The sequence below is a fragment of the Myotis daubentonii genome, chromosome 2, assembly GCF_963259705.1.
Source record: "Myotis daubentonii chromosome 2, mMyoDau2.1, whole genome shotgun sequence".
NCBI classification, from domain to species: domain Eukaryota; kingdom Metazoa; phylum Chordata; class Mammalia; order Chiroptera; family Vespertilionidae; genus Myotis; species Myotis daubentonii.
In genome coordinates, this window is record NC_081841.1 from 213,255,158 (window position 1) to 213,276,751 (window position 21,594).

The following is a 21,594-nucleotide window of genomic DNA, read 5'->3' on the forward strand; positions in this document are numbered from 1 at the left end:
AGAAAGTTAGAAACACCAATGAGAGAGAAACATCAATCAGCTGCCTCCTGCACATCTCCCACTGGGGATGTGCCCGCAACCCAGGTACATGCCCTTGACCGGAATCGAACCTGGGACCTTTCAGTCCGCAGGCCGACGCTCTATCCACTGAGCCAAACCGGTTTTGGCAAAGGCCTGTGTCCTTTCAATCTCACAAAGGCATTCTGTACACTTGCTCCTGTGCTAGGGCATATTTTTGCCTCTGCGTTGAGTACCCTCCCCTTTCTTTTCAGCTTACCAAATCTTGGCTATTGTTTAAGATTTAGTTAAGGTCTTACTCTACTTCAAGCATGTCAAACTCAAAGGATAACACGGGCCAAATAAACAAGGTTTAAGTTTATGTGGGCCGCAAAAAAAAAAAAAAAAAAAAAAAAAAAAGCTTCAATTTTCCCAGAAACGTAGGCTTATTTCAGTAAAGACATGCTGAATACAAAGGGCTGAAATAAACGAGTAATCGTTAACATAGAATAATAGAACATTTTAATAACAATTCATATTTTTTCTTGAACATTAACTTACCAGACACTGAATAACTGCACAAATTAATAAGTGTAATGCAAATAAGCCTATTTTTCTTGTTCTCCGAAAGCGAGATATTTCCTGTTGCACACACCAAACAAGTCAGTACAAGACTAAAGATGTGGCAATTGGCTGCTAAAATATTCTCTGCTAGTATTAGTGGAGAGAAATGGTGTGCCTGCGCATAAGGAATGTAAGGGAAATGAATGCAACACAACTATAGTAATCAGTCATTAGCAAACGTTGTAGTTCATTATTAATAATTATGTATAACAGAATATTGTAAAAATTAAATTATGAAATTTTTAGTAAAATGTTTCTTAGATACCATTATATTGACTGGGCTGCAAAAATATTCGTTGCAGGCAGCATGCGACCCATGGGCCATGAGTTTGACATGCTTGCTCTACTTTGTGAGGGGTATGCTGTTTTTCCTTTGAACCCTACATCATTTATGAGCTAAAGGACATATAACTATTATAATATAATGAAATGTAATATAACATAATATGATATGATATAATTAGCATCTGATTACAATAATAAAACTAACACTTGAGCGCCTACTCTATGCCACACAATGTCTTGTCTCCTTTAATTCTCATAGATCCCATAGATAACAAAACCAGTTTTGAAGGAAAGGGGCTAATTCAAGATTACAAAGCTAATAAATCATGATGTCAGGCTCCAAACTTGTAGTCTATACCCAAAGCGCAACCTCTCATTCACTCTACTACCTACTAGTTTGCCTCATCTTGTGTGTGTGCATGTGCGTGTGGCATGGCTGGACTCCCACCAGCTAAATTATATGTAGCTTGAGACCAGGAACTCTCTCAAACCCCTTTTCCCTGCTCCCCTCTACACAAGATGGGCTGTGTGACACATAAAATCCCAGCTCCTTAGTACTACCGAAGGTCTCCCATGAATAAGCTTCGCTTTCCACTCGGTCTTTGAGTGAGAATGCAATTCAACAAAAATTTACTAAGACAGTTGCTAGGTTCTGTGTTAGTGACTGTCATATTGACACGATATTGCCCTCACCACAACCCCTTGGACAACATATTATTATCCTCATTCTACAGATTAGGAACCTAAAGTTTAGAAAGTTCAATCAACACGTCCAATATAATCCCCCTATAGGTCTCTTGATTCCAAATGCTCTGGTCTTGCCACAATGCCTCTGTGGGTCCCAGTATCCCATCCTTTAATCCAAAGTCCAATCACTGTTCCCTAAACATGCCCCATCTTACATTCCTCCGTGCCTTTGATGGGCCTGAAATATACCACGCAGACTTCCTTCTCCTTTATTCTCTTAAGACACGTTGCTTTTGCACATCATCCGCAGAATGTATTGCATCTGACTTGTTTCATACTTTTTGTTTTACTAGGTCAGGGACTATGCTTTCTTCATCTACATATCTCTTCAAAACACCTAATACAGTTCACTTCACACAAACTCAATAAATGTTGGATGAACCCAATGTATACTCACTGACTGAGTCTTTTATCACTTTGGTGGGAGGAGATGAGAACATTTGTAACCTGCAAATTGGCTAGAAATATTGGGGCAAGCATTTTTTCTCCTCAAAAATATAAAAACAGTGTTACAGCTCAAAGCTGATGGAAAGTTTCAAATCTGAGTGTCCCCACTCTATTAAAGAATGTGGTGATTCTATTAAACTCCATGAAATAAGTATTTTAAAGATTAGTCTTATTAACAAACAGGCCAGAATATCTTGATAATAAAGTTTAATACAGTGATGGCGAACCTATGACACGTGTGTCAGAGGTGACACGTGAACTCATTTTTTTGGTTGATTTTTCTTTGTTAAATGGCATTTAAATATATAAAATAAATATCAAAATATGTCTTTGTTTTACTATGGTTGCAAATATCAAAAAAATACTATATGTGACACGGCACCAGAGTTAAATTAGGGTTTTTCAAAATGCTGACACACTGAGCTCAAAAGGTTCACCATCACTGGTTTAATAGAATAGTAATCTTGACAAACTGAAGCCAAAGGTATAAAAACTGAAGGAAAGAGAGAGAGAGACTAGGGGGAAAACATTACCTGGGGGGTATTATGATGAAAAGCCAGTGAGATGCTTTGAGCTTCAGAACTTCTGGACGGGGGAACACTCATTAGATCAGTGTTAATACGGGAAATGAGTCCCTGCGGAGATTTAGCCTCAGCAACTTTCAATTTTTCTTTCTGTTTGCTTCTTCCTGTGTCAACAGAAAATACAGTATTATTAATAACACTAGGGGCCCGGTGCACGAAATTCGTGCACTGGGTGTGTGTGGGGGGGGGGGGGGAGAGTGTCCCTCAGCCCAGCCTGCCCCCTCTCACATGCTGGGAGCCCTCAGGTGTTGACCCCCATCACCCTCCAATCGCAGGATCGGCCCCTTGCCCAGGCCTGACGCCTCTGGCCTAGGCGTCCGGCCCGGGCAGCGGGGACCTGCAGTGGCAGCGGGGACCTGCAGTGGCAGTGGGGGGTGCCACGATCGCGTGGGCTCCGCCCCGCCCCTGCAGGATGCCTCTGGCTGAGGCGTCCGGCCCGGGCAGCAGGGACCCGCAGCTGCAGCGGCCCCGCGATCCTGGGCTTCGCTTTAGGCCCAGGCAAGGGACCCCTAGCTCCTGGGACTGCCCTCTTCGACCGTGCCCAGCTCCCATCGCTGGCTCCACCCCTACTTCCTGCTATCACTGGCCAGGGCGGAAAAGGCACCTGATTCTCCGATCACGGCTGGGGCCGCCTTTGCCCTGTCCCCCAGCTCTTAGCTCCCCCCTGGGTTTCCGATCACTGTCAGTGGCAGGGGGCTTCTTCCTGCTTTCCCTTTCGCCTCCCTGCATTGTGCCTACATATGCAAATTAACCGCCATCTTGTTGGCAGTTAATTTGCATATAGCCCTGATTAGCCAATGAAAAGGGTAGCTCGTACGCCAATTACCATTTTTCTCTTTTATTAGTGTAGATTATCTAATATAGGTACTTAAAAGTCACTGTTTAAAGAAAATATTTGTTCTTGAGTTACCATGAGTTTGCTATGGCCTCGGACCTTGCTATAGAGAGCAGAGACCCATGGAGCAATTGGCTGACATGATACTTCTCCACACATAATTAACGAATGCCTATCATTTCAGTATTAGGCAGAAAAGTAGAGATTATATACTGAAGCAAGAAAAATTCTCAGAATTTTATATCAGAATTAATCCCTTTGGTTAGAAAAATAATAATATTTAAATTAGCATGATTATTACTCTATTGTACAAATTGATCACATAGCACCATCCACCACTAACATTTCTATGATTAGAGGCCCAGTGCATGAAATTTGTGCATTGGGGGTGGGGGGAGTCCCTCAACCCAGCCTGCACCCTCCTGCAATCCAGGACTCCTCGGGGGATGTCCAACTGCTGGTTTAGGCCCAATCCCTGTGGAATCCCTGGCACCTAACCGCTCACCTGCCTGCCTGCCTGATCTCCCCTAACTGTTCACCTGCCTGCCTGATGCCCCCTAACCATTTGCCTGCCCGCCTGATCACCCCTAACCACACTTCCTGCCTGCCTGATTGCCCCCAACTGCCTCTGTCTCAGCCCCCGCCAGCGTCGCTTAGACTGGAAGGACATCGGAAAAGACATCCAGAAGTTTGTTCAACTGTCCAGTCTAATTAGCATATTATGCTTTTATTATTACAGATTTGCTTCTGCTCAGTTTCAAGTAATTTAGAAAACATTTTATAAAGCTAAATGCAAGATTATTAAATGATCTATGTTTACATTTTACTTTACATATAACATCATCTATACTAATAATAGAGGAATATGCAAATTGCCTGGGACACCATCATGGTAACAGTAATGACCGAACAGTAGGCTGTGTGGGGCGACCAGGCCGGTGGGGGGGAGGGGCAGTTAGGGGCGACCAGGCTGGCAGGGGGGGGGCACTTAGGGGCGATCAGACAGGCAAGCAGGTGAGCAGTTAGGAGCCAGTGGTCGTGGATTATGAGAGGGATGTCCAACTGCCGATTAGGCCCAATCCCGGGGATCGGGCCCAAACCAGCAGTCGTACATCCCCTGAGGGGTCCCAGATTGGAGAGGGTGCAAGCTGGGCTGAGGGGACCTGCCCCCATGCATGAATTTCATGCACCAGGCCTCTAGTAAACAATAAAAAGCCAATATTTCATTATTAGAGATTAGTTAGGTAAGATTTTTGTTTGATTTTTTTACCATAATACATTTTTAAAAATATGACTTCTAGCTTCATTCTTGTATATTTCTGTGGGTTTTTCCCCCAGAGTACATGTATATAATTTTTACAACTCAAAAAGGATAATGTCCTTTTTGAAGAGATTAAAGATCACTTGTGAATGAAGGCAGAAAATGCCTGTCCCTCTAACCCCAATTCTGTCCTACGTATGGCCAGGCTGGGGTGGGCACAGCACTGACAAAGAAGGCCTCTTTTTCTTTCTTTTTTTTTTTCTTTAATATATTTTTATTGATTTCAAAGAGGAAGGGAGAAGGAGAGAGAGACAGAAACATCAATAATGGGAATCATTGATCAGCTGCCTCCTGCACACCCCCTACTGGGGATCGAGCATGTAACACAGGCATGTACCCTTGACCAGAATTGACCCTTCAGTTGGCAGGCTGACGCTCTATCTACTGAGTCAAACCATCTAGGGCAAGGGTCATTTTTTTCTTTTCGTTAGGTCAAGTTCACCAAATAAGTACCTGTGAGTGTAACTTCCCAGTTTTTTCTAATCAACTCTTCCAGAATTTCTACCACATTTGTCCAGATGTGATCGAACACTTCTGCAGCCACAGCGTCTTTGATACAGTCATGAGGGGAAATGGGAGGAAGTCCATGCTTGCGCCACATCCCACAGTGGTGAGCTGATTTCTGTTCAAGTTGTTCATTGTCACTAAGGACAAAATCCATTCTAATTAATAAAAGAATCAAGGGTTAAAAGTAAATAATGCTACCTATCTACCTAACACGCATTCATAGATGTATATTATACACATACTAGAGGCCCGGTGCATGAAAATTCATGCACTGGAGGGGGGCGTCCCTCAGCCAGGCCTGCTCACAGTCCGGGAGCCCTCAGAGGCGGGAGGCGACCTGGTGATCAGGGGAAGGTGACACCCCCATCACACCTTTGCTGCTGCCACTGCCAGCAGCACAAGCCTTGGCTGGCCCTGGTTACCTGAGCCTCGGGTGGCCCTGGGCGGCTGGGCAGCTGATATCTGAGGCTTGCCTGCACCTCAGGCTAGCCCTGGGTGGCTGGGGGGCTGAGGGCGGGTCCAGCCGCACCGTGCACCTGCCACTTTCCTGGCTGGGCTGAAAGGACTGTGGGACTCCGGCAGGGCTGAGGGGACTGGGAGCAGCCATCTTTGTGATGGAGTGATGGTCAATTTGCATATTATATCTTTATTAGATAGGATAAAAAATTCACATTCTTTTTTTAAATAGTGCATTATTTTTTAATGTACCAATTTTCCATCACATTTTAGTATATAATATGTGTAGCTTTTGTTTAAGAACCAAATATGCATTTAGTGCTGAAACTGAACCATCCGCTTTGCCCTCTGTACAGCCAGGTATAGGATACCAGGAGCTCCTGGGCACCAAGTCATGTTCACCATTATGCTAAACACAACTCTTGTTTTCTATCTGTACCATATTGTCAAAAACAGCCTGGCTGGCATGGCTCAGTGGTTGAGCATCTACTTGTGAACCTGGAGATCACAGTTCAATCCCTGGTCAGGGCACATGCCAGGGTTGCGGGTTCAATTCCCAGTGTGGGGCAGGCAGGAGGCAACCAATCAATGATTCTCTCCCATAATTGCTGTTTCTCTCTCTCTCTCCCTCTCCCTTCCTCTCTGAAATCAATAAAAATATATTTTAAAAAAGACAAGAAAGGGAAGCAGTTCCTGCCAGGAACTGGAAAGCTTTTGAGAGCTCAATACTCTCCAAAGAATGGAAAATCTTTTGGAAAGTGAAATATACACAAAGCACTATATGAGCAGGCAATCAAACTAAATACCAAATAAATTAATATTATTAAACCATTCAGTCAGTGCCAAATAAAATTCTACTCACTCTTCTTTTCGGTCAAAAGCGAAATATTCTTCAATTTTTCCATCCACATCATAGATCTCTTCCTGCAGGGATGAACATGCCGCTAGGTCAGCCACCTCTGTGCAGTTGGGACCTGGCAGGGCCGGAGCTGCAAGTGCTGCTGGGAGTATTTGAGAGCCGGAGATGCACAGCCTACAGGGAAAGCAGATTCTCCATGGGAGCTTGTAGAACGTCAAGAATACAATGTGTGCATGATTATGGTAGGTCCTTAAATTATCCAGAAAGCACAGTCCCAAATTTTAAAGTCACTAAATATTACACTTAACAAAAGTCATGTTCTTAGAAGCAACATTTTTAACACTGGCATCATTAAACATTTGAAGGGCTTCTTGGAAGCCCACATTACTCTATGAATTTGCATCCTCTTTGCTACAATGATAGGATGTCATGGCACTGTCCCAAGTACGTGTGACTGGCATGGAGGCATTCATTGAAATCTGTTACTGGGCAAAAGCAAATGGCTGGAGCTGTAGTTCTGCTGCTACTGCCTTGGGGCTCAGGATCCAGTAGTTTTGATTTTGCATCTAGCTCACCTTTCAGAGATTCTTTGAAACAAAGGTTGAAAAGTTAACTCCCTTGCCCAGCCAATGTGGCTCAGTGGTTGAGTGCCGACCTATGAACTAAGAAATCACAGTTCGATTCCTGGTCAGGGCACATGTCCAAGTTGTGGGCTCGGTCTCCAATGTGGGCTGTGCAGGAAGCAGCTGATCAATGACTCTCTCATCACAGATGTTTCTCTCTCTCTCTCCCTCTCCATTCCTCTCTGAAATCAATAAAAATATATTTTAGCTCCCTTGATATCGGTATTAGACACACACACACACACACACACACACACACACACATTGTCGTCGTCATCATCATATCATCATCATCATCTGGAATCAGAAGTATCTTATAAAAATAATGCTCTGTAGTTGCCCTTCAATGAAATCTAAACTTGCAAAGTGGTGGAGCCTAGGCTCACGGCTGAGACAGACATGAAAAAGTGTAATTAAAATGCCATTAAAACTACCTTTTGGAACCAGTTTGTAAGAACTTACTGCCTGATGTGGCTGCTGTGTTCACGAGCATCCGGGGAGGATTCGTGACCTGCAGAGCGAGGCTCGCTGCCCTGGAAGTGGCGGACCCCTTCATCGGTTGGCAGGATGACCTGTCTTCCTAATACTCTGCAAGGTTTAAAAAAAGGAGAAAGCTATTCATATTTTTATTGGCAAAGGTAAAATGTTTTGCAACGTTAAAAGTCATGTAAAATACTATTCTAAGGAACATCCTGGCACATGGGAAGTATCCTGGCATCACAGAAAACCACAGGCTTTCAGGGAGAGGCCAGACTGTTCTTGCCACTGACAGACTTGAGGCCAAGTTCTCAGGTGTCTAAGCCACTGACTCAATTTGTTTGATTGTCTAGGCAAGATAGAAAATTCTTGACTGGGTGGGTTTTTATATCATCTGGAGATAAAGTCTATCAGATCCTTACATCTAGGGCACTGGTTTTCAACAGTTTTCGTCTCCTGGCACACGTAAACTAATTACTAAAATTCTGCGGCACATCAAAAAATACATATATTTTTTGCCACATGAATTTTTAAAACATGTCATACCTGCCTGTTTTGCCAGGGGCACTGACTTCTTTTCCCTTAGATTGTCAAATAAAAAAATGACAATAGCCAGCACAACAATAGCCATCGGTTGTGAATGGTTCAAAATTACACTTATTTTTATTGTCATATCAGCAAAAAATATATTTTTGGTGTGCCGCAGAATTTTAGTAATTAGTTTACGTGTGCCATGAGATGGGAAAGATAGAAAACACTGATCGAGTGTAATGCAAGCACACAGAAGTTCTCTATAAATGTTAACTGAGATCTACATAATGAATAGAAATCTATAAATATGTAGACTTGGCTTATGTTCCTTGCAATTGTTTCTTCTTCTACCCTCCCCTCCTTCATTTTTTATCTTAATGACGTGAGTTAACAGTGGCAGGGGCAGGTCTGAGTTCCTGACACATTGGCAGGCTCCCCAGGCCTAGAAAAGTCAGCGCCCACAAGTAATAGCTAAGGGACTGATTGCATTCTCTGAGGCGGAGGCTTATAGAGGACTAAAAAGAAAAGACAAAAACCCACCTAGTCAAGAATTTTTTAAAGGTACCTAGTGGACATCACCAGAAGATCTGCTGATATCTGTATGAATATTCTCATTTACCTCCCCGGGCACAGTACAGAGGACCTTCGGAGAACCTATATGCATTTCCGCCTAAGTAGTTTGGCTGAGTAATTGAAAGAAGAAAGAACTTCCTTTTATATCCAATCTAGAGCCTCCATCTTTGATATAAAAACAATAAAAGGTCCCTCCTACATAACGAATGCAATGGTAAGGTTCATCTATCTAATCCTTCAGCAAATAGTTTGTCCTTCCTCCACACCCAAGCTGTGCCCGACTTTCAGTTCTGAGGACACACATGTGTTGCTCACATACTAGTGAACACGGAGGTAAAGGGTGACCTACCATTCTTGCATTTGTTCTGAGGATGAGCTAACCGCTTCTCAGAAATTAAAATGCACTTGAGTATAGGGATGTCTCAGTAGTTCCTCAGCCGCCATCCCAAAAGATGCAACATCTCAATAAAGGGCACGTGTTCTAGATACATATTTTGACCAGGCAAGTGTTTCAGTCAAAATGTACTCATTGTGTTAAGTAAGTCCGGAGTGGGCGGTTCCAAAACCCATTGTGGTGAGTTAAGATGAATTACCCCCCTACCTCAGATGGATGGATCGTCTCGCCCACTCGCTGCATTCAGCCATGAGGTTCTGGGTCTGTGGGCTCACTTTCCCTTCAAATAACATTTCCTCAACCTCCCAGAATAACTGCTGTACTTTCTGTGCACTGGCTTTGTCAAACTCCTAAAACAGAAATGCACATTTAGTTACAATACTAAAAGTTGTAGACGTAACGGCTTCATAATCCATGATGCTAACATATTTAAAGCACCCATTATGACAAGATAGAAATAAGTGGATTTTGTGGTCAGACACACCAATACTGCAGTTTTTACTCTTCTGATAAATTGCATCCCACTCTGACCCACAATTTCTGTAACTATTAAGTAGAGATCATCTACTATATGAGTTACGAGACATATTTGAGATTTTTACATAGATATAGTGATAGGTATAGTTATACATACTGACATAGATATTAATATAGATTAATATAATATAATATTAATCTATATTATATAGGCCCAGTGCATGGATTTGTGCACCACAGTGTCCCTCAACCTGGCCTGCGCTCTCTCATAATCCGGGACCCCTCGGGGGATGTCGGACAGCCTGTGGGGATGGGGCCAAAACTGGCAGTTCGACATCCCCTGGAGGATGTAGTAGTGCGTGAAGCAGCAGGCAGCTGGGCAGGAGTCTGAGCCCACCGCTCCCTCGCATAATGGCCCTGCAGCATCTCCTGCAGCCTCCACTAGGTAGCGCTGCCACAGAGGTGGGAGAGGCTCTAGCCCAGCGGTTCTCAACCTGGGGGTCGCGACCCCTTTGGGGGTCGAACAACCCTTTCACAAGGATTGCCTAAGACCATCGGAAAACACATATATAATTACATATTGTTTTTGTGATTAATCACTATGCTTTAATTATGTTCAATTTGTAACAATGAAAACACATCCTGCATATCAGATATTTACATTATGATTCATAACAGTAGCAACATTACAGTTATGAAGTAGCAACGAAAATAATTTTATGGTTGAGGGTAACCACAACATGAGGAACTGTATTAAAGGGTCGCGGCATTAGGAAGGTTGAGAACCACTGCTCTAGCCGCTGCAGCGCTGCAGCTGCGCTCACCAGCCATGAGCCCCACATCTGGAGCCCCTCAGCTGAGCAGCACTCCCACTGTTGGAGCGCACTGACCACCAGGGGGAGCTCCTGCATTGAGCCTCTGCCTTCTGGTGGTCAGGGTGCATCATAGTGACTGGTCACTTAGGGTTTTATATATATAGATGCACACACACACACACACATACACACACATGTATAAATATGCAGACATATGTCTCTCATATGGTTGGGTGAGAGAGCATCTAAGTACATCTGCAAAGTTTAAACTATTTCTTTCTCTGATGATACCACTGAAAAGGAAAATGGCTTTTATAGAAAGGGCCATTCACATTCTTTCAATCAATGGAAAAAAATCCTGAGGTGGGATTATCAGGGTGAGGCCAGAGTATTAATTTTTCCTGCCCGACCTAAAGAGGTTCTTGGACTGTGGCTACAGTGAAATGTGGATAAGAAAACCTTTCAGCCTTTCTACGTGTTCTCCACGGTTGGGAGGCAACAGTCCTACAGCCCTCAGGTCCAAGGAGGAGAATGTGAACTTTACCAGAATTAGGAGAACCAACACTGACCAGGCAGCCTCCAGAGCAAACGCCTGGTTATCTTTTCTTCCAGGGATGTGTGCACCTGAAATCTAACCACAGCTCAGGGCAACAAAGTGCATATTCAGTCTGACATACCTGATCCAAATGGTTTACTCGGGTTGATTTTCATAGAATGCTAGTCAATATTTTCTGCTACTTCTTCCCTCTAATTGATAATAAACTAGATCCCCAGGTTGCCAGGGAGTGGAATGCTCTTTTAAAATGCAAATAAGTAGAAAATCAATAATAACATATGCCTCTTAGGAGGGAATTGCCTGGGTACAGCCTGGAAGAGGGCTTACTTTCCATTTTCTCTCGATTGCACTTGGCTGCTTTTGCAAATATTCTCCATCAAAAAGTAAATAAAAGTGTTTAAAAGCAACTGTAGGTTCTGGAGTAATGTGCATTCTATAAATGGAAGCCATAAGGGTCTCTCTGGATAATTACATGAGAATCTAGAATTTGGACAGTGTGAAGCCATGACTCTCAGCCTTCCTCCCACCTGTACACTCATGAGCAGAGTGCGAGTGGGGGTGGCAGGGAGTGGGCGAGAGGTGGGGCTGCTTATCAGAAGTGAGAGCACATCTCTGAAGAGGTCCTGAGTGACTCAGAGCTGGCTCCCTCCCAGCGTCCCCTCCCACACTTTGCAAATCGCTGCTGTAAGATGGTAGGAGGAAGAGGGGCAAGTGGAGAACTGCTTTTAAAGAGAGCAAAGAAAAACAGAAAACAAGAAAGTGCAGGAGATAGAGCACCCACGGGCTACAGTGGAGGCTCCCAGTCTCAAGGGCTTCACAAAAGGCCTTGTCCTGGATGCTCAGGGGCACTTGAGGGGCTACGGGGGCAGGAGGCTGTGCAATCAGCAGAGCACCTAATAGAGCTGTGACTAAAAGCTTGCCTGGCTCCAAACCCCACTCCCGGAAATGACAAAGATAAGGTCAAAGTTAACAGTTTCCACAACACTTAGAAGGTGAAAGTAAAGCATCTGCTTAGAAATCCTCTAACCAGGGCGATTTTTTAGTTTTTATTTCACCCAATTTTCCTCTTGAGTTCCTATTGTCAGCGTCTGTCCTGAATTTCCCGCCATAGATTTCATATAAGAAATTAAATGTAACACACCGAGAGGGAGGGGAAGGAAGTAGAAAAAACCAAAACTATTAATAGCTGAGACTCTCAGTTATGGGAATATAAGTGATTTTTGTTTTTCCTTATATGTTCTGTACTTTTAAGATTTTACGTGTGACATAGAAATGTTTTTATATGTATGGCTACGCATGTGTATTATAGGTAATGCTTTTAAAATTGGTAAAAAAGATATTTTTAAAAATAGGAAAGCAGCCCTAGCCCATTTGGCTCATTGGATAGAGCGTTGGCCTGCAGACTGCAGGCTCCTGAGTTCGATTCTGGTCAAGGGCACATGCTCGGTTGCGAGCTTGATCCCCCGTGTGGGGCATGCAGGAGGCAGCCGATCAATGATTCTCTCTCATCACTGATGTTTCTATCTTTCTCTCACTCTCACTTCCTATCTGAAATCAATAAAAATGTATTTAAAAAATAAAAATAATTTTTTAAAAATAAGAAAGCCACTGTTCACACATTGTAACCATGCAATTATCCAAAGTATTCTGAGACATACTTCATCTCTCCATGAGCAAATGGAGCTCCTTTCGGTAGATAAACCCGTGGTCGAGGTTGAACTCTGCGTCCCAGACCCGGACCAAGAGCTGTGGGCTTCTGTGGGGGTGGGGCTTCCACTGGATGAAAATGATGACAGGGGCTCACTGCAGGAACAAACAGAGGCAACATAAATACTATTTCCTGGGAAGAGGTTGGGCTGGAAACTGGCTTTACTTCTCTGAGCCACTTCCTCTTTCTTCCTTTAAATACATTGGTCAATTTCACAGCACACAGAATTTTAAAATACCGATGCAATGTAACCTTTCACTAATTTTAGTTTTATCTGAAAATAAAACGGCTTGTTTACTTTTAGAAATTCACGGCCAATCTCCGATTTTGTTTGCCATATTCATTATGGGCATGTTTTGGTTTTGCAATCAGAAGTGTTTCATAGGTTAATACTTACCAGGTATATTTATCAATGGCTTTCTGCACATTTCTTGTAAAATGTGTAGGTAAAGGATCTTTGCTTTTTACAGGAAAATTGTGTTTCCCAGATCCTTCTGACAGTCCTCGTCTGAAAAATAAAATAAAAAAAGTATTTATAATGTAATAATTTTATTCATTAAACTTTTAGAATTTCCTTTTGTATAAAGTTGCTCCCTCCCTCTTGCCATGTCCCGCTACACCCACACATGTGCACACACATGCCACATAGCCATCCAATGTGAAGGAATCCACATTGTATTTATTTTATTGTCAGATCAGCGAAAAACATATTTCTTGTTGTGCTGCAGAATTTCAGTAATTAGTGTATGTGCCATCAGATGAAAAGGTTGGAAATTGCTGCGCTTTATAGATAGATCAGGCTGACCCTGCTCACTGCTATTATTATTAGCAAATGCTGCCCCAGGAAAACAGTTCCTGTTAACTTGCACCTCCCAGAACACTTCTTAGTATGCATCTCTCTTTTTGTTTGTTTTTATTTCTTTAAACTTTTTAAATTTTCCAATTACAGTTGACTGTCAGTATTATATTAGTTTCAGGTGTACAGTATAGTGGTTAAACATTTATATACCTTACAAAGTGATCCCCTGACATTTCAAGTACCCACCTGGCACCATACCTACTTATTACAATATTATTGACTGTATTCCCTCTGCTGTACCTAACACCCATGAATTTGTACTTCTTAATCCCTTCACCTTCCTCACCCAGCCCTCCAACCCACCTCCCATCTGGCAACCATCAGCTTGTTCTCTGCATCGGTGAGTCTGTTTCTCTTTTGTTTGTTTACTTTGCTCTTTAGATTAAACATATAAGTGAAATCATATGGTATTTGTCTTTTTCTCTTTGACTTATTTCACTTAGCATAATACCCTCTAGGGCCATCCATGTTTTTGTAAATGGTAAGAGTTCTCTTTTTTACAGCCAAGTAATCTATATATATAAAAACCTAGCGACCCGAATGCTGGAACAACCAGAATGATTGGAACGAACGGTGGCTACGATACACACTGTTACAGCCAACCAGCCTGATCTGGGCCCCGATTGGGACCTCCCCAGCTGGCTCGGCCCCCCATTGCACCCAACACCCCGATCAGGGGTGGGGCTGGCTGGTCAACCACCCATGGCCCCTCCCCACTGCCGGCCTGATAAGCCTCCATAGGGGTGGGCCGGCCAGACCCCACCCGTGCACGAATTTGTGCACCAGGCCTCTAGTATTTTATATATATCTATTCCACACCATCACACCATCTTTATCCACTCCTCTATGGCTGGGCACTTATGTTGCTTAAGCTCTCTTTTTTTAAAAAAAAAAAAATTTTATGTCCTTATCCCCACATTATCCCCTACCCCCTCTCTCACTCATGCCCTCACCGCCCCCCCCCCCCGCCCTGTTGTCCATGTCCATTGGTTAGGCCTATATGCTTGCATATAGTCCTTTGGTTGCTCTCTCCCCCTTACCCCCACCCTCCCCTACCTTCCCTCCAAGGCCCGACAGTCCAATCAATGCCACTCCGTCTCTGGATCAGTCCTTGTTCATCAGTTTATGTTGTTCATTATATTCCACAAATGAGTGAGATCATGTGGTATTTATCCCTTAAAGAATATCCTTCAGCATTTCATATAATTCTGGTTTGGTGGTGATGAACTCCTTCAGCTTTTTCTTGTCTGTGAAACTCTTTATCTGACCTTCAATTCTACATGATTGCTTTGCTGGGTAGATTATTCTTGGTTGTAGGTTCTTGCTATTCATCACTTTGAATATTTCTTGCCACTCCCTTCTGGCCTGCATGGTTTCTGTTGAGAAATCAGCTGACAGTCGTATGGGTACTCCCTTGTAGGTAACTAACTGTTTTTCTCTTGCTGCTTTTAAGATTCTCTCTTTGTCTTTAGCCCTTGGCATTTTAATTATGATGTGTCTTGGTGTGGTCCTATTTGGATTCCTTTTGTTTAGGGTTCTCTGCACTTCTTGGACTTGTAAGTCTATTTCTTTCATCAGGTAGGGGAAGTTTTCTATCATTATTTCTTCAAATAGGTTTTCAGTATCTTGTTCTCTCTCTTCTTCTGGCACCCTGATAATTCGGAGGTTGGTACGTTTGAAGTTGTCCCAAAGGCTCCTTACATTATCTTCATATTTTTGGATTCTTTTTGCTTTTCTGGATGGGTGTTTTTTTGCTTCTTCATATTTCAGATCTTTGACTTAATTCTTGGGATCCTCTAGTCTGCTGTTGGTTCCCTGTATATTATTTTTAATTTCAGTCAGTGTATGTTTAATTTCTGACTGGTCCTTTTCCATTTTTTTGACCTTCTCATTAAGATCCTTGGAGGTCTCACTAAGTTCCTCGGAGGTTTGTAGAAGATTCTTGAGTAGCCTTATAACTGTGGTTTTGAACTCTATGTCCTCCATTAGTTTGCTTTCCTCCATTTCTTTCATTTTTGACATGTTTCTTTGTCTCCGCATTTTTGGCTGACTGCAAGGACCCTCTGTGTCTATAGTGGAAGAACTGCTGTGCTGGAGACACCCTTATGCGGTAGGACTTGCTTCAGTGGGGCTTTGGTGCTCATTGAGTCTGCTTCTTGAGTGTGTCCCTTATGGATGTGAGGAGTAGAAATCTAGTATCTGACCTGGAGTACCCTGGCTCCTGGATCCCCAAGTCAACCACTGTGTGGTTCCACCCAGCAGGAGCTACAGCAATATCAACAGATTTCTCCTCTTTGTTTGGAGTTTGGTAGTTTTGGAGCTCTCTGATCCAGCTGCAGTTTGTTAGGCTGCAAAAGCGCAGGTGCCTCCTTTTGTGCCGAGCACAGCTTGGGAGGGGATGTAAATTGAGTGGGGCGGGGTCTCAGAGAGTCCCCAGGGCAGAGCAAACAGCAATGGTGTTGTCAGCGTCTCTGCGACTCCCCGAGTGCCTCGAGCCCCCACAGCAACAATGATCCCTGCAAGCAGCTCTGTGAGAAAGTCACCCTCGCTTTCCGACCCGCTGCAAGACAGTCCCGTTTCTCCCCGTAGGAGCCTGGGGCCCCAGCGTCTCACTGTAAATGAGTTCAGTGCTTTCAAGAGCTTGTATCCCCTTCCGATTGAAAAAAACTGCGCACCCAGGTGCAGCTGTCTCCCTCGCGCGCGCCTCCGTACCTCTGTTCTTGGCGCCTTTCCCCTCCTACTCAGTCAATCAGCGCTTCTAAAGAATATGTTTTAGCTCTCTAATTATTCTGAATGTTCATGCTTAAATCACAAGATTACACTGTGACCAGACTCAAAAATATTCTCCAAATTAAAGACATTTCTGGAACATATTTAACCTTTATAAAGAAAGAAAATTCACAGTAGCTGATATCTCCAAAACATGGAGATTACAACAGAATGGAGTCCCTCCTGCACTCATTTAGCTTCTCTTGCTCCTACTTAGCACCTTATCTCCTTTCGTGCAACTTGAAAATGCATACCCATTTGTTTTTGTTTCCAACTAAATAATTTCTTCTTCCAGAATAGTCACCCTTTTTCTGAGGTCATGGGGTAGGGTGGGAAGAGTGGGAAGGAGGTAGTTCAAACAAAGAAGAAATTATTTACAAAATGGAAGAACTAGTTTCTCTCTTCACATTATACCATATCCTTGCCAAGAGGAACACTGCTGCTCACTTCAAAGTGTAGTGAGACCACGAGGTCTCCAAGACAGGGGTGCTGGCTAGGTATGGGGGTGAGGGTGGAGATTACTAGAAAATGGACGCTTTGAAACGACTTTCAGACCATTTCTCCAACTTCCTCCTCTGCTCTTCCCCCTGTCTTCAAAGTCTCTGGACATCTGTGGAACTTCTTGAACTTCCAGGTTCAGTGTAATGGCTTATACATTTGACCACAGAATTCAGGGGAATGACTGCCCAAGGTCACAAGGACAACAGGGAAGGAGCTGGTCTTTCCACGAACCACAGGTGACTGACGTTGTAAACTAAAAACAGAATCTGTAACATTTACCTTCTGTTTTTCTTTTTATGTCTTGTTTTGCTTCGTTGGTTTCTCTGTCTTCCAGTCATGCTGTTCTTTCATGCAATATACGGAACATCTTCAATTCCCTGTGAACGATCAACTCCTACATCAGCCCTACAGTCTAGGAAAATGTACACAACTTACAGGATGCGTCCTACAAACCTTAAAGCTTGATGTGGTGGAGCGTTTAAGCTTTAATTACAAACCACCTAGCTATAGAACAGTTCCATGGTAGTTCCTTATATTTAGAGATGAAAAAATTCCGCTCAGTGGGTACATTTAGGGCTGTTCATTTGCAGACAGGACCTACTTTTTGTTGTAAACGGAAATGCAACAACTGAACCACAGCGGATTAATTTGTTGATGAATCAAAGTTAAGGCCGAGTCCCAGTCTCCGTGAGTCACTCCATTCTAGTTGTCAAGGAAATGACAGGATCATCTACTTTTACTTTGAAAAAGCTGCCTCCTGATCGCCCACAAACCAGTGCATGTAGAAATTCAAGTCTTCAACAGCCACCACAGCTTCAATTGTGTATTCCTCTTAAGAAGGGTTGTCTGAAATGAGCCCTGTATGCTGCATGGGCTGAAATGCAGGGTATTTTCTGGAATCAACTGGCCTTCGCGAACCTGCCCCTCCCTATAAAACACCCAGGCTGTCCAGACTTAACACAGGACCTGCTAGAGGCAACCTGGGCTGGGGATTGCAGAAGTCAAATCAGATGTCATGGATGCTTCTGAGAGCCAGTGAGCGAGGTCACCTGGGCGGCCCGCGTGCTGTGAGCACGAGAATGTCATGAATGGATGCGGGAACAGAAGAGATGGATTCCAGCTTTGCAGGCAGAAAACAAATCACGCACACTGCACAAACATCACACGCCAGCGTTCAGCACTTCCCTTCCCAGATCAGGACTCACCCAATCACGATCAGCCCCAGGCCTGCGCTCGCGTGTCCCGGGCCCGGCCCCGCGCCTCCAGGCCTGGGCGCCCCGGCGCGCCCACACCCCGCGCGGAACCCCTGCAGGCGGCGGGCCCCGCTTCCCGGCGCCCCGGGGACCTCGGCTCCCCGTCCGCCCAGCGCTGCGCCCCCCGCCGGGCTAACCCCGCACAGGCGGCCGAGCCGCGGCCGGGAACCGCGAGCCTCCAGCGGCGCGGCCAGGGGCGCTCCCGGCCGGGGAGGCGCGGCCCGTGGGCGAGGCGGCTCGCCGGGCGCGCAGGACCGCTCCCCCCGCCAGATCCGCAGGCCCCGCCAGGGCCGGATTCCTGTGCGGCGGGGCGACACCTCCGTCCCCTCCGCACGCCTTTCCCTCCTCCCCGGGCCGCGCCCGAGGTCGGGTTAGGCCCCGCGGCGGGTCCCCAGCGCCCGCTCTTCCCAAACCTGGGCGCGCTCCCCGCCCCCATCCGCCCACTTCCCACCCTCCCCATCTCCCCCTTTCCCGGACCCTGACCTCCGGGAGAGCACGCGGTTCCCCTTCCCGCCGCCAGAGGCCAGATTTCACATTCCCGTCACCTGAGCTTTGGCTGAAGGTCGCTCAGCCTCTTGGCACCAGCTCCAGGGGCCTCTCCTGGCCTCCAGGGAGCAAGGGCCTGGCCTTCCCCCTCCCCGTGCTGTCTGGGTGGGAAGGTCTGTCCAGACAAGCGCTAGCCACCTAGCTCTCTCTCTATATCTACGTGAATCTGTAAGTATGGGTAAAGATGTGCTGTAGACCTGCATATAGATGCATCTTATTGGTTCCAGTTCTCTGGAGAACCCTAATACGTTGGTGAAACTGGAATGAAATAGAGTTCAGTTAATAACAATGCATCATTGTTGGTGCATTAATTGTGACAAATGTACCATAATAATAGGAAATGTTGATAATAGGAAGCAACTTTTCTGTAAATTTAAAACTGTTCTAAAATTAAAAACTTCTATTTTAAAATGTGTTGAACTCCTCTATACATTTAAGTGTATTTTACCAGTAACTACTTTACAAGAAGACCAATAAAAAATGTTATCTTTATTTATTTTAATGTGAATAATATAATAATCTCAGAAAGTGCTAGTAAACTATGAAGTTCACAGCTTATATGAAATTATAGAGAAAGGTAGAATTAATATGTGATTTAAAATAAAAAATGAAAAAAATATTACCTCGGTGGCAAAATTTATAAGGGCGTTATTTTTAAATGATTACAATAAATGTAAATAGTTATATCTTATAAATAATAACATAAACTTGCTTTATATGAAATTTTTTTTAGGACAGCCTATGTAAAGCGAAATACAACTACAGGGCGTTCCCAAAAATGTACACACACACTTTGAATAATTATAAAAGCAGTGTTTGTTAAGATACATTTCATTTTCAAATTGTAATAGAACCAGCTGCTAAAGTGTGTGTACATTTTTGGAGACACCCTGTATATATTTGGCTGGATTAACATTTTGTGCGATACTGCTAGAACGCCACTAGATGTCCATCTTTCCCATCTTTTGTCACTGAAAGCCATGCCAGATGGATTTTAATGTTTTTGTTGCTATTTGCAAAATGTAGGATGTAGTGAAGATTCATATCAGTGCAGATGCAGAATCCTGTTTAGATAGGAAATCACTTTTGCAGCGAGCAATATCTAGTATGCACAGCCAGCAGAAAGCGTCCAGATGCTGACACGCACCGTGGATGAATGCTCTCACTCCCACAGGCAAACAGGGCCCAGGAACTACATACCTTACTTCTCAACTCACAACTGCTTGAAAGATGGCTACTTTTTTGTCCAGGAGAGCAATATTAAGTTACCAAGGGCAAACATTTTTATATAGATCTGTTCAGTCTGACTTCAAAAGCTTACCCTTTTTAAGATTCATCTCAGATCTTATTTGCAGATTTTTGCTCTCACCTTCCTTTTTCATAAGATGTTTTATGACGATCTATAGTCGATTTATCAAATATCCTATATAATAAAAGGCTAATATGCAAATAGACCGAACAGCAGAACAACTGGTCGCTATGACATGCACTGACCACCAGGGGGTGCACGCAGAACATGGTGGGTGTCAGCAGTAGGCAGCAGAGCGCAGAACATGGCCAAGGCGGGGGCGCCAGCCGCTGTCATCCAGGCAAGCCTCTGGTGGTTACTGAAAATTCTTTGCTCCCACCTGCCGTGGACCCACCTGGCTCTCACACCTGTTGCTGGCGCCCGATGCCAGTCCTGATTGCTCAGCACCATCAGCGGGTGTGAGCGGCAGCTGCCGGCCCTAATTGTCCCTGAGGGCTTCTCCACCTCCCCCTGCTCCTGAGGGGCGATCGGGGCAGCAGCTGCTGCTCGCACCCGCTGACAGTGCCGGCCCCGCTCATACCGCTGCTGGCACTGGCCCCAATCGTTCTGCACTGTCAGTGGGTGCAAGTGGGGCCAACACCGTCAGCTCATGGGAGTGGTGGCGGTGGGAGCAGGGCTGCTGGAAGACAGAGGACTGGGGTCCACAGCATGAGGGGCCAGGTGGTGGTGCAGAGGATGGGCCAAGACCCGCCCCTGTGCCTACTGCAGCCTTACAGCCCACAGTTCCTTTCAAGGTGCACGAATTCATGCACTGGGCCCCTGGTGTTCTATAACAATATTCGCTAACATTTCTTTAATACTTGCCACATCCCAGGCCATTTTAAACACCGTTGTTAGTGCATTTAAGCTTCACAATAATTCTTTGAAGGGAGAAAGACTGTTAGTAGCATTCTACAGATTTGTAAACTGAGGCACAGAGAAGTTGATGGTTTGTCAGAGCTACAGTCTAGCTTAGGCCATTGGTGTCAGACCTCACACCATACTTCTATGTAGGGCACCCCCTGCAAAGCCCCTGCCAAAAATACCAAGAAGCTAAAGCTCACTATATTTAGCAAAGAATAAAAAATAGTTTTAAAATTTAGAGGAATGCTTTATCTAAAAAGAGATAGCAGGAGGAAAAATTATTAGATTTTTAATGTGAAGAGTAAAATACTTAGAGTCCTAAGTAATCTATGTGGTATACAGCTTATATAAAATAGTAGAAGGATAAAGAATTAGTATATTATTCAAAACAAAACACCTATATTGATTATTTTGAAACATAACAACTTCAAAATGAGTGCTGAAATATATCCAGGACAATAATTATTAGGTGAGATCATAGGAAATTGCCAGTAGTATGCTGTTTTGAACCAGAAAACAGAAACTTTATGTTACAATCTTATACCTTGGATAAATGGGTTCAATAACATTTATTAACATTCAATATTTTTTCCCACTTTTAAGCATTTACTTTATGATACATTTATCAGTAGAAAGTGAAAGAATATATATCTATAATAATAAAAGCGTAATATGCTAATAAGACCAGACAGCCGAAC

The 21,594-nt window shown here is 44.1% G+C and overlaps 1 protein-coding gene across 7 annotated transcripts in view; it reads right to left on the bottom strand.

The window, feature by feature from the left end:
• FAM149A (family with sequence similarity 149 member A) overlaps positions 1 to 21,594 on the bottom strand; it is a 44,017-nt gene that overhangs the window by 11,893 nt on the left and 10,530 nt on the right. For 5 of the 7 annotated variants that reach the window (XR_009451419.1, XM_059685621.1, XM_059685620.1 and 2 more), the window contains exons 2-8: positions 13,214 to 13,324; positions 12,767 to 12,911; positions 9,468 to 9,610; positions 7,748 to 7,873; positions 6,666 to 6,836; positions 5,294 to 5,502; positions 2,634 to 2,788 (exon numbers count right to left, since the gene is read on the bottom strand). Coding sequence is in view for 6 of the 7 variants with exons in the window: in XM_059685621.1 (XP_059541604.1) it covers positions 2,634 to 2,788; positions 5,294 to 5,502; positions 6,666 to 6,836; positions 7,748 to 7,873; positions 9,468 to 9,610; positions 12,767 to 12,911; positions 13,214 to 13,324 (1,060 nt within the window). In the remaining variant the exon portion in view is untranslated. Of the gene's footprint in view, positions 1 to 2,633; positions 2,789 to 5,293; positions 5,503 to 6,665; positions 6,837 to 7,747; positions 7,874 to 9,467; positions 9,611 to 12,766; positions 12,912 to 13,213; positions 13,325 to 18,335; positions 18,602 to 21,594 lie in introns of those variants that run through there. The other 2 variants (XM_059685623.1, XM_059685619.1) reach the window with 2 other exon arrangements.